The 13,263-nt window shown below is 48.9% G+C and overlaps 1 protein-coding gene across 1 annotated transcript; it reads left to right on the top strand.

Moving 5' to 3' along the window:
* The first annotated feature begins 6,085 nt into the window (after window positions 1-6,085).
* Window positions 6,086-12,591, top strand: Adcyap1 (adenylate cyclase activating polypeptide 1). Its single transcript, XM_048363638.1, has 5 exons — window positions 6,086-7,856; window positions 8,161-8,271; window positions 10,420-10,551; window positions 11,006-11,104; window positions 12,200-12,591. Exons 2-5 carry the CDS (start codon window positions 8,162-8,164, stop codon window positions 12,387-12,389), a joined length of 531 nt encoding a protein of 176 aa, XP_048219595.1. The 5' UTR covers window positions 6,086-7,856; window position 8,161; the 3' UTR covers window positions 12,390-12,591.
* The last annotated feature ends 672 nt before the right edge of the window (window positions 12,592-13,263 follow it).

Below are 13,263 nucleotides of genomic sequence, written 5' to 3' on the forward strand. Positions count from 1 at the left end.
TCATATGGCTCTGTGGTATTGAATTACACCATGATTTAATATATGATGATATCATGGGTTTTGAATGATGAGCTTAAACTATTGATTTTTTTTTTTTTTTTTTTTTGCCAGTCCTGGGCCTTGGACTCAGGGCCTGAGCACTGTCCCTGGCTTCCTTTTGCTCAAGGCTAGCACTCTGCCACTTGAGCCACAGCGCCACTTCTGGCCATTTTCCATGTATGTGGTACTGGGGAATTGAACCCAGGGCTTCATGTATATGAGGCTTCTCTTGCCACTAGGCCATATTCCCAGCCCCTGATTTTTTTTTTAACTGAAAACATCTTTTGCTGCATTCTTAAGTATGAAATCATTTTAAATAATGACTTGGGGCAGCAAGACACTTAACCTTTTGAACAACTTGGTATATATAATGAATATACAGTATGCTATTAATGTACATGCTTTTTAGATGCACACCTATTTTTTTTATAAATCATACCCCATAAGTAGGGGATATGTTTCTAATATAGTACAGCCAGTTTCAACTGTGATGAATGCATTTGATTTCAACTGAATTAAAGGTACTTTTTAATTGAAAAATTAGTAAGAAACCAATTTACTTCTCAGTTGAGTCAAATTAGATTAAAGTGGATGTGAATAATTTTGGTTTATAACAACTCTATAGGAAATATGGAAGCCAATATAACATACTCTGGTCATTAAGTCTCTCTGGAGTTACTAAAACATGAGTTTGAATTTGAGTAAATATCTGCTTTCTTTGAGCCTTAATTTCTCATCTGTAAAATGGAAGTAACATTAGTGTCTACAAAGAATGTTGTGAGCAGTAAGTAAGATAGCAGACTGTTTGCTTAGTCGTTATTTTGTTGTTGTTTAAAGCAGGCCAATTATTTGAAAATGAAAGAAATAAGGACTCCTTATGCAAGGAGGGGTCCAGAAATTGGATGTCACAGTTTTTCTCAGGGGTCACCTGATACAAAGTCACTTCCTTCTTCTAGCCTAAGGGTGAGCTCCTTGTCTGGTTGGTTGAATGGTAGATGGAAATGTGCTCTACCAGGTCTCCTGATTGGTATTGCCTCCCCTTCAGAGCACAAGCATGGAAGTTCCCCTATGATTGGATACTGTCTCCATGTGTGAGTATGAAAGGGGCTTTTGATTGGTTGGAGGCTGGAGATGCCACCTGTGTGCATTTCTTGCTGCATCATTCCACCTGCCATATTGGAACCTGTCCTACCTGACAGCTTCTATCCTTAACTTGGAAGTAATGGGTCTAACTTCCTTGCTTTCCTCCTTGTCAGATGGTACCCCTAACTGCCATTAGAGAATGAGGGTGGCCACTTCTTTTGCTGCTTCCTGCTGAAAGAGGGTGGTGAGGGGTATGAAATTTGGGATCCTTTGGAAAAGTCTCTAGGTGGATTGGACATGGTCTGTGCACTGTTGCAGTGGCCCAGGGCAAAACTTTGGGAGACAAAATTTATATGAGGCTCCATTTTCATGACTACTTGTAGCTTAATGGACTCCAATGTAGTAGAAACAAACTTGGCAAACAGGTTGAGAATATAGGGGCCAAATACTAGCAAGACTCAATACTATTATTGTTGTTAACTGGGCAACATTATACAGCCCCTTTTGGAAGAAGATTTAAGACAATTTAAGCAAACAGTTTTCAAACAGTAAATTCATGACATATATAATTATTTTCTATGAGGACACTAAGTTTTAATAAAATAATCATGCCTGTATATATTTTGTTAGTGAAATATTTTAAGTGTATTTGTACGGGCTGACAATGTAGCTCAGTGGTAGAGCATTTGGTTAGGATGTATAGGTTTGTGTTCAATTTTGAGCACTTAGAAAAAAGTATTTCAGCTGGACATGGTGGCTCAAGTTGTAATGCTAGCTATTTGGAGGGCAGAGACTAGGAGTTTTCCAGCCCTGGACATAAAAGTTGATAACTCCAGTATGCAATGGCTAGATGCCATTGTACACACCTATTATTCTAATTATAGAGGAAGCACAATGGTTGGGTATAGTTATAGATGTATCTTTTTTTCCAGCAACATGGAGAAGCACTAGTAGAAGGTTTGTAGTCCAAGCTGGCCTGGACATAAAGCAAGACCCTATAGACTATAGCCAGAAAGGGCTGGAGGTATGGCTCAAGTGGTGTAGTACCTGACTTGGCAAGAATGAGGCTCTGAGTTTAATCCCCAGTACTGAAAAAAAAAAAGGATAAAAGTATTTACAGATCTATTACCACATAGTGCTAGTTAAAAGGATGATGAAAAGCAAAGTCTACAAAATACTATTATATTTCTACTCATTGGTAAGATAGTCTGAGTGCAAGAGGGAGAGATTTTGGATGTTATCAAACTCATAAGCAATCTCATATTCTGCTTTACACATAAATGCCTTGTTTTATTTTTCAGATATTTTCCTCTTTCAACATTTTCAGAAGCTGATATTGGATTTCATGGATATTTTCCAAGATTTTTCACCAGTAGTTAAGCCTTTTATGAAAAGGGAATTTAGACTGAAGAAAATAAGACTTTCCTTTTCCTAAGTTTTTAAGAGGATTTGTTTTGGAAATCTCAGGAGATTTGGGTGGATGCTACTCAGTGAACTCTGGGGTATATGTTTATAGCATTTAGTAAATGAATCCTCAGATAAGTAGGCCTTACAAGAGGCATCTATGTGGGATAGTTGAAATCACTCAAACCCACAGGAAAAGTTACAACCTGTCTTTTCTTGTGCTGTCTACTTCGTGTCTTGAAACAACCCACAAAATTTCCTGGTTCACTGAGGCCCAATGAATATTCAATACTGCCATCTGGGTTAGAGAGAAATGCTTTGTTCATGTAGTTAGGTTGTTTTCAGAGGCATTACCAATCAGAAGGTCAGAAAAGTCATGACTCTCATCAGCTCCTTACTTCACAGTGAGTTCAGAAGAGCATGATGCATGCAGTCCACTAAGTGATGGTCATGATGTTCTATTGCAGAACATTTGGGTTTCCCTCCAGGTGTAATTGGCATGAAGTGAGTCATTAGTCATTGCATTTGCTGGAAGAGTCAGAGGAGAGAAAGTTGAGAGTGAAATTGAATACAGGGTTATAATTCACTTTGTCATCCAGAGGAGAGCTTGTTCACCAGAAGCACTCACTAGAACCCCGTGCTTCTGCTAAGTCCTGGCTACAAAAGAACTGAATGAGAGTGCATGGGTTACCAATCTTGGTTTGGTATTATTTACATTAGGAATGTGTGAGGATGCTTTGTACAAACACTTCTTTTTATATGGTCAACCACAGTCTGTTGGAGTGGGTGGTGAAGGGCAATGTAGGCAGGCAAGTAACCAAAAGAATGGAAAGTGACTCATGTAAAAGTATGGGGAGTTATAAGTGACTGGGGACCAGAGGAAAGGAGTGGAAATCTTACCTAGAGAACTGAGTCCTGCTTCACTCATATTCATAAGGCAAAGATGGTTTGGCTCACCAGTGATTTGCAAATGGGGTCTGGAAAAGGATAACCAGGATGAAGATATCCACAAAACCTTGTGTTTAGGTTGAGGTAAATAGGTGGCCCAAATACAGGTGGTTCAAAGAGCTGGAACTTGGGAGACAGGACAATACAAATACTATAGCATTCATTCGTGTTGTGAAACCATTTACAAACTAATACTCAGTAAACCTACTAGACATATTCTTCCTGTTTGAATAGAACAATCTATTCCAAAGGCTAAATAATTCTTTGAATTGAGGGTTGACTCATGGTCTAAGACTTGGACATCAGAAAGGACATCTCCGGGGTGGGAGGCAGGAGAGAGAACAATTCAGGAAAGTGGTTAGTTTGACTTTTAGCTACCATTTGCCCTATCAAATCAGACACTGTTTTTCCTATCTGAAAGGACTAAGGAAATCAAAAGGAGCGGACACAGACAGGTTCATCATTTCCAACAAGTATTTCCATAAACTTTGACCCCTGACATCTTTGTCAGTCACTCTGACTCAGGGAGCACACAGGTGAGACTTTTCTCCCTGAAGAGTTTCTTGGTTCTCTTAACTTGTCGAACTGACCATTATTCCAGGTATAATAACATTGCTGACTTTGCTTTCATTGTGGGGGGAGAAACTTTGCTAGCCCAGAAACGTGGTCTGCCAAAGGATGAGGGGAAGGAGTGGGGCTGTCGGGAAGAAGGCTTGACATTTCCTGTGTGTTCTCTGTAAACAGGAAGTTCCACTTCTGGACCCCTCCCTATTTAGGAAATCTGGAGGGTTTTTTTTTTTAACCACGCTCTTAACCTCAGTCACCGTAGGAGGATATAAAAATCCCTTTGTGTGAGAGAAACTGGGTAGGAATAAAATATAAAATTAGAAGGTTCTTTCTCCAGTTATCTTCCTCCCCAGTATCCTCTCCCTCCAGCTTCCCTGCTACTTCGCTTTGCCCGGGGTGCTTCTGTAGAAGGGTCCTTTGGATCCGTGGCTCCGCCCAGCACCTTAAGCCCGGCGTGCAGAGAGCCACAGTCCAGGCTGCGGGTCGTCTCCTCTGAGCTGCTCCACAATAGGTCTCGGAGACCAAGTCCACTCCCTTCCCACGCAGCACTGCCGGTGCTTGAGGGCCTCCCAGAGTTTAAAAGCAAGTTCCCACTCTCCAGAGGGGGAGTTACGGAGGTGGTTTTATACCTTCCAACCCAAAGAAAGCTTAAAGGGTGCGCCCTCTTGGTTCTTGTCGGTGGACTTAACTAGTTAGGTGCAATCGACGTTGTTGCGCAGTTGCTGCGGGACCCTGGAGCCATGTTTAGCTGCCAGTGGCTTCTCCAAGACCAGGTTCCCTCCACCCCCAGATTTCAAGGAGCAGAAGGCGTCCCTGCTGGGACATGCCAAACTAGTCCAATTAGTGCCATTGGCTGGCCGGGGAGCGATTGCTATCTGAGGCTGGGTCCCCCAGGCAGCCAAGGGCGAGGCTGGGTGGGTCCCTAAATTGCTTCTTGGCAGATGGGACAGCTTTTCTGGAATTCAGTGACCAGGAACTATGACGTTCTAGGCTTGGTCGGTCACTCCAGCCCGTGGGGTTCACGCGTACAGGTTTCTGAGCTTGGGAAGCAGGGCCCCGAGTTTCCCTCTGAGAATGCCCACACACGGGGCAGGTGCAGGTGATACCTGCAGGTCTCAGGCAGAGATCAGACTTCTGCAAGGCCCTCCACCCTACAGTTCATCCTATTTGTGGTTTCCCCTTTAATAACAGGCCGCGAAGTCAACAAACTCCCCACTTGGTGGCTCCCTTTACTAACGCTCAGTGGTGAATTGTGCAAGGAAATCTCGGAGATTTGCAGCTATTTCTCCAGCTTGAACTCATTTCGGAATTCGCGTGGGAGGACTGAGCACGGATTTTTAATGGGGCTCACCTTTGAGGCGAAGCGGGGTGCAAGGCAGGACAGCCACAGTTGGGAATAGCTTTAGGCGTCTTTAGTTAGAAGGTTTTTGGCTTGATTATCCCATCCTGTTCACCGCAGGCTCTTTGTGTGGAAGCTGAAGCTGAGCGGAACACAGAATGCATGTCTGTAAACTACAACACAAACCAGCCAACATATGCAGCCCACACAAAGAGACACACACCCATGTACATAGATATGATAGGAAGCTTTCTTGAAGACGGCTGATCTACAGCATGGCTAGGAAGCAAGTCAGAGAAAACGGACAAGTTTGGGCCATTCATGGCTCCAACTAGGCAAAACTTTGCCTTCTTGGAGTAAGCACTAAATCTCAAGAGTGGGAAAGTCACTAAGAATGGAAAACATTATGTCTTAGAAAAAATGATGCAGAATTAAAAATAGCTTATTTGAATGTTATATCCAAATCATAGTAACGGGAAATACTGCCATTTAATTGTAATTTCCTGTAATTTGTTTGTAAGATCCAAATAGTGAAAATGCACACTAATGGTTATTTTCCTTTAAAAGAAATAAGACCAATGATTTCTTACTGGAGTAGACATAACTTTTCTTGAATTGCTCGGAGGCTGGGAAGATTCAATACAGATGTGGGCTTTCCTTATTGCTTTCACTTTCCTATGTCATCTTAGTTAAAAAAGAAAAAAACGAACTATTCCTAAGAAAGTGATTTCTGTTAGAAAGCCTCAGTGAGTAAACTGCATTCTGGATTCTTCTCCTTTCCAGCCTGTCTGTATTTCTCTACAGAATTCAACTTGTAAAGAAAGTGTAAAAATCCTATTTCTCACTCTCAAAGTCTTAAAATTTCAATTCTTGTGGAACACACGATGCCACAGTTTCAATTTTTAAAACCAGTAAGATCCACAGAAAGTGTGAAGGTGTGCAAACAGGAAATTGAGAGATCCAAACAGAAGGACGAAGGAGACACTGAAAGCTCTTCTCTAAAATCTAAGGCAGGGCGTGAGAGGGCTGTCCACATTGGGATGTTCATGATGCAGCAAAAGGGGGACTCTATCTGAACACTGGGGTGATTGAGACAATGAATTGCCACATTAATAGCACTATTGCCAATGCTTCAGATTTAGAGACTATTGAAAATTAAAGCAATGGCAATTTTCAACATTGGGAGCATCTGCGCCCCAACAATTCAGCACCAAGGACCTGGATAGCTCCACTAGCCCAGCTCTTGGGCCCAGCCTAAGCTCCATAATCAATCTACTCCTAGCCAGACTGTCAACGACAGCCAGACTCATTAGAGATTTACTGAAAATCCTCCAAGACTTCCCTTTAAAAACAAAACGACTTCCACATTTAATTGTCTATCTGAAAGAACATACGCAAGAAATTAGGAGATCCAAATCAAATTTATTAATAGGAGAGCTTGATGGTGCTTAATTCCAGAGACCAGAGCTCTCATTGATAGGGCTTGATGAAGAAAAAAAAAAAAAAAAAGACAGTAGGAGGCATGCAGTTTTAAAAAAACAACAACACGACTTTTACCATTCTCCAATTTCTTTGAATTTTTTACCTGTCCTTGAAAAGTGAGTAAAATTGAAAACCATCAAAATAATTGCACTTCTTAAAAATTGGATTGTATGAGTGAAAGGTGTTTATGAGAAGTCGATGACTCCGGATTTTATCATCCTAGAGGACAGCACAGAATAGTTAATATGTTCCTTGAGGGACCAGGATGCTGACGTCTTTTACTGATACTCGATCATTACGTGACTGAAGAAAAAAAAAAAGGAAGTCATTTCATGAATAAAAATCGGAGCGCAACAGTGCAACAAATAGTCTGTACTTAAAGGCAACAGGCAGACAGATGTTGACACAGAGAGCTCTCCTGAAACCATGTTCGGATAGATGGTGTGCTAACTGCACATATAAATACCAGCAGAAAGCCGGTCACTCTGCTACCACTGGCAGCAGCAACAGAAGCAGCCGCACCTTCACAGGCAGCCAGACCGACCTCGGAGTGGAGAAGGAGCTACGGACTCTCGCAGCTTCCTGACCCGGTAGAGGCCGGCCGGCCCCGCAGCCAGCCCTCCCCCCTTTCCTTCCTCTCCTTTTCCTCGGACTTTTCTTCTTTTCCTTAATCTCGATTCTTTCTCCCAGTGGATTTAGGGCCACTTCCCTCTCTCTCCCCCTTGGCTCCGCATCTCTTTTGGCTCCCACCTCTCTCTCCTCGCCCCCTTCTGTCGGTGTCACGCTCCCTCTTAGTTTCGTGCGTGTACAAACTTTTGAACAGAATACTAGCCTCAGCAAACGAGTCCTCCCGCTCCTCCTGCGCATCGCTGCGGCTTCTCCGTGGACACCAGCGCCAGACGGGCGATGCTTCTCGGGTTCTGATTCCAGGGCAGAAACTCGAAGGAGCCCTTTGCCCGCCGTCCTACTTGGCAGCAAACCTTCGCCAGCAGGGGTAAGAGTTGAATAGCGCCGTTTTGCCTATGGATGTATATTTTTTCTCTTTCTGGTATAGGCATCAGGGTACGAGTTAGCTGTTCCAGGGCTGGCTAGTTATTGGGCACTGAGTATATGCATACACTATTCCCCCCATCCTAAGTCTAGCAAGTGGCCAGGTGCACGCCGACTGTGGCTAAGTGCTATTCATTCCCAGGAGCCAGAGCCTAGCTCTCTCCCCCAGCTCCAGAGTTTCTAGGGGCAGGAGGGTGGAAGGCCAGGGCATTCTCAGCATTGCGTGCCCTCTTTTCCATCCTGCGCAGAATGACCATGTGCAGCGGAGCCAGGCTGGCCCTGCTGGTCTACGGGATAATCATGCACAGCAGCGTCTACTGCTCACCTGCCGCTGCCGGACTCCGTTTCCCCGGGATCAGGTAAGTCTTGGGCATCTAGGCTGGGCTGGGGCTTCTCTTCGCCGGATGTTTCACGGTCCTCTTTCTGCAGGTCTCTGGGTACAGGTTATTAAGCATCGCCCCTTTCATCTTGCCCAGCTTTGGCTTTGCCCCCACCCCCACCTCGTCCTCCAGCCCAAGCTAAGCCAAGCCAGCAGACGGGACGCCCTGGGGCCGGGCGCCCCTCCTCCAGCCCCCCGGAGCCCAGGGGCTCGGCCGGAGCTGCTGAGCTTCGGCCCCTCCCCAAGCCTGCTTCAGAGGAGGGGTCTGTGTGGGGTCCCCAGTTTGGCTTCTACGGACGGAGTTCGGAGCTCTTGAGCTCCGAGCTCCCAGAGCTAGGCCTGGGGTTGAGCGTGCGACTTGGCTTTGTTCTGGCGGGTTCGGGACTATTGGGGCGGGGTCTCCCGCTCTCCGCCTGCCTCAGCCTCCCAGTCCGGTTCTTTCCGTTGGGGAGCTTTCCCTAGGGATCCGGGTTCCAACCGGAGTTTGAGTCCCGCACTCGTCTTGGGGCGCGGGGGTTTGGGGGGCGTGTTGGCCGGCTACGGTTAAGGAAAGACGACTTGAGAGTGCAGAATAACAAGCATGGCACTGCGAGGGGAGAAAGCCAGGGAGGAGGGGGGGGGGGGAGAGAAAGCTGGCAGGCGGGTGGGCTGGAGCGGGCGCGGGGCGCATCTCACGGTGCTGGAACCTTAGCTTTTTCTTTCTTTCTGTCTTTTTTCCCCCTTTCCATTTCCTCCTTAACCCTGGGTTTCTAATCGTGCACCACAGCTTGGGCAACGATTGCAGCCCCAGAACCCCCTGCCGATGTGCGGGACGGTGGGAGTGAGCTGGGCAGCGAGTGTCAGCGCCGGTGGCGCTCGGGGATGGGCGGAGCGCGGGGCCCGGGCGGCGGTGCGCGGGGCCGAGGCGGCGGGGCCACTCCGGGGGGCCGCGCCCAAGCTTGGCGGGAGGGGGCGCGAACCTTCGCCTGGGCGGCGGAGACGCACTCTAGACTGTCTGAGGGGTCTTGCCAGTGGGCACAGTGCAGAAAGCGGCTAGAAAGACCCCGTTACGGAGAGACGAGCTCGTCTTGCTCTGGCCTCTCCAGTAATGGAGGACCGGCAAACAGGCTGACCAAGGGGACTGCGGCCCCGTTAGTGAGTGCCACCTGTCCCGGACACTTTCCCAAGCGATGGGCTTTGAGTTTCAACCCATTTCTTTACGTTTTGTATCAAGGATGGAGGAGCCTAGTGCGGGACGAGTTGTGGGTTCGTCCGGCTCCCCGCGGAATGTGGATTTCCCCTGTAGTCACTTCCCCTGCTCCGGGAAGAAAGTGGGATCCAGTGGCACTGGCCACCCACCGCTAACGGATGAGCTAAACTGTTTATTTAATGGATTCAAAAAGCCTCTTCACTTCGCCCCCAGATATTTTCAAAGTTCCACGTGCCTGGCACTTTTTTCTCTGGGTGGAGAGGCACCGGAGTGCTCAGACACAACGAGTCGCCCCCAAAGCTAACTTTAGGGGCATCTATTATTCACGTTCCTGCTAGATTTTCTCCGGCCCAGAATAGAAGCTTGGAGGTTCTCCGCGACCTACATCTGCGCGGGGAAGGGCTCCCCTGGGGGCTCCTGGGCTTAGAGTCTTGGGCGGGGGTGGCTGGCGGACCTGGCCACTGCACACCCATCCACCCGTCCTCTCCACTCCGATCAGCACCCCCCGCCCCCTTCTAGCCCCTATGTGGGCCGTCGCTTCCCTTTAGGACCTTTCTCATCGCGCTCTTCGCTACTTGGGGGGAAAGCTGGGGCGCCAGGAGCGGTGGGCCACTGTCCTTGTCGGTGGTGAGGCACGCTGGGTTGGCTTGGACTCTCGGTTTCTCGCGGCTCGTTGAGGCGGCGATCTGCCAGGGCAACCCTTTATCTGTCAAGGGCTGGGGTGGGCGAGCCGCCCAACGGGGCAGACATTTCGGTAGGGTTTGTTCCCGCCCCTCCCCCACGCAGCCCCACCCCCCCCCCCCATTCTGAAAGGAAGGACTGATCTCAGCTCGGGACTTTTGCAGAAGCGGGAACGATCGGTGGGCAGTCCCTTTCCGAAGGGTCTTCGTAGGGCTGGGGAGGGACTTGAACTGACCACTCCTTCTGGCTCCCCCGCAGGCCCGAGGACGAGGCTTACGACGAGGACGGCAGCCCGCTGCTGCACTGGAACGACGCGGAGCCGCCTGGCGCCGGGAGCCCCGCCTCCGCGCTGCACGAAGCCTACGCCCAGCTCCACCCCGCCGGCCGCAGGTAGGGCCCGCGCCGCGCGCCTCGGCTCTGCGGGCCCGAGGGGCAGGGGGTGGCCCGCCGAGGGGCTCTGCTTCCCTCACAGTCCCCAAGCCGCTCTTCTCCTGGGCCCGATCCCTGGGAAGCGACAGAAAATTAGTAGCGGGCGGATCTGGGTGGACCAGAGGGCCCGAGGACTCAAGGTCTGTGGCCCGAGGAGTGTCTAAGAGCGTGAGCCCCAGTGGTGGGGAGCCAGGATGGGGAGCCCAGATGCACGCCTGTCACCTCCAGAGGCCAGGATGGATTCTGGATCTTAGGATTCCATCTCGGAAACTTCCCAGGAGAAGCTCCGGGGTGCTGAGCTTCCTGGGCTTCTCGGTCGCTCGTGGAACGCCAGCTCGGCGCGGGATGGGGCCTTGGCCGTCACTTGGGGGCCGAGGTAGTGAGCCCTGGGCCCGCACTTTTGTCTCCCCGTTAGAGATGTCGCCCACGGGATCCTTAACCAGGCCTACCGCAAAGTGCTCGACCAGCTGTCCGCCAGGAAGTACCTGCAGTCCCTCGTGGCCCCGGGTGTGGGGTAAGAGTTTGGGAAAGAGCTGACCGGAGCGCGCGCGCGCGCGGGGGGGGCGGCGCAGGGTGGGTGAGCGCGCGGGCGCGCACGAGGAGGGCGGGGCCCCGGGCCTCTAGGTCCGCGCGCGCTCTCGGGGCCGGGTGGGGTGTGGTGTCCGCGACCCGGGGTCGGTTCGCTGGGGACTTGGCTGCCCGCTGCAGGTTAGAATTCGGCGGCAGACCTGGAGACTCGGAGAGAGGGAAAGAGGATAGGAAAACTAGGGATTTCGATCCGTTTTAGATGAAAAGAGAGAAACCAAGCAATCTGCCCCAGGCACCCCACCCCGACCCTTGCGGGTTCCAGGGAGGACTTGCTGTCATGTTTTGTGTTCTGTCTCTTCGGCATGACAATTTTTTTTGAGAGGAGGGACTTTGCACTGGCTATAAATTCAAATCGAAGTAAACAAATTCACTAAATTTGGACATTTATGGCAAACAGTTTTTGCTCATGCCAGACAAGCCCAGAGCCAGGGCATCTGCGAGGCCGATCTCCGCAGAAGGCAACATTTTAATAAAGCTCACGGGAAAACAGATTACACTTTCTCCATGAATAATTCATACGTGAAAAAAAATGTTGCCTACAGCCTGTCGACTTCTATGATTAGCACGTTTTCAAGTTCGCGTGCAGAAGGAGAGGAGTCCTCGCTTTCGATTAGGAACTGGCGGGATCGATGTAAACTCCGTGGCAGCAGCCCGCGTGGCATGCGGGGCCCTTTGGTCATTTGCTTTGTAGATGGGGGGGGGGCGGTGTTTAAAGATACAGTTAGGGCGGTTTAGCCCCAACGCACGGATGGTGAACTCTTAAAAGGCAGCGTTTGGAGAAAGGGCGGTGCGGTTTTCTGGGGCACTCAGGGCCTGAAAGTCCTGAGTGGGGAGGGAGGGGCTGAGGGAGTGGGTGTCTCCACCTCAGCCCTCCCCGTGGCTGGCCTAGGATGGCGGTGGGCGGGCCCTGCGGGCCCCGGGCGCTCCCGCGTGGGGTGGGGTCCTCCTGCGCCCCGCAGCTATTGAATCTGTGTCTCCCGCCCCGCCACCCTCTCCCCCCCCCCCCACCCTCTCGGCGCAGCGGGAGCCTGGGCGGCGGCGCGCTCGACGACGCGGAGCCGCTCTCCAAACGCCACTCGGACGGAATCTTCACGGACAGCTACAGCCGCTACCGGAAACAAATGGCTGTCAAGAAATACTTAGCGGCCGTCCTAGGGAAAAGGTATAAACAAAGGGTTAAAAACAAAGGACGGCGCATACCGTACTTGTAGCCAGGAGTTACCAGCGACCCCGTGTACACAGCAACCCTGACACAGTGAAAAGTCGTTTTCCAAACCGAATAGTCATCACCGCTCATGTGTTCTAATCCAAACATGTATTTATGTATGAAGTAAAGCCATTAAATGGATATTTTGATAATAATATTGTTTTTTTCTTTTTACAAAGCACTAGAGAATGCACAGATATACTTTGTGGACCAATTATTGAGATATATATTATAAATCTATATATTAAAAAAATATATAAATATATAGAGAAAAATTCATACAAAGCTTGCACATCGATTGAAAATTTGCCTGAGCTGTTTATGTTTTTATATAAAATAAATAGAAAACTAGACAATCATTGTTTTGAATATTACTCCTATTTTTGTAAACTGGAATTAAAAGGATAGTATTTTTATCCACCACAGGCCTGAACATATTACTATGAACCATTTGCTACTGTATATAAACAAATGCTGCCCTGCTCCAGGGAGATAGATTTTTGAGGTGATGATTTGGAGAATTGCTGAAGGGCATCTTTCCCAGTGAGTCTCTGGGGCAGGCTGCTCCAATCCCAGCTTAACTAACTCAAGTGGGCATTGTCCATTTGGCTGGGTGGCAATTCCAATACTTTGGCTTTCTTTGGCTTTCCTTTTATGTGTTCTTGTCTCTTCAGACTCTCAGCCCAGGAAGAAATTCTAATGAGCCAGCAGCTCTATCCAAATTATGTTTTCCCCAGAATTCACACCATTCCCTGTGGGAAGAGATTAGGAACTGCACAGAAGAGAGAGAGAGAGAGAAAAGAAAGAGAGAGAGAGACAGAGACAGAGAGAGACAGAGAGACAGAGACAGAGAGAGACAGAGACAGAGACACAGAGAG

The sequence above is a fragment of the Perognathus longimembris genome, chromosome 15 (genome assembly GCF_023159225.1).
Source record: "Perognathus longimembris pacificus isolate PPM17 chromosome 15, ASM2315922v1, whole genome shotgun sequence".
Lineage (NCBI taxonomy): Eukaryota > Metazoa > Chordata > Mammalia > Rodentia > Heteromyidae > Perognathus > Perognathus longimembris.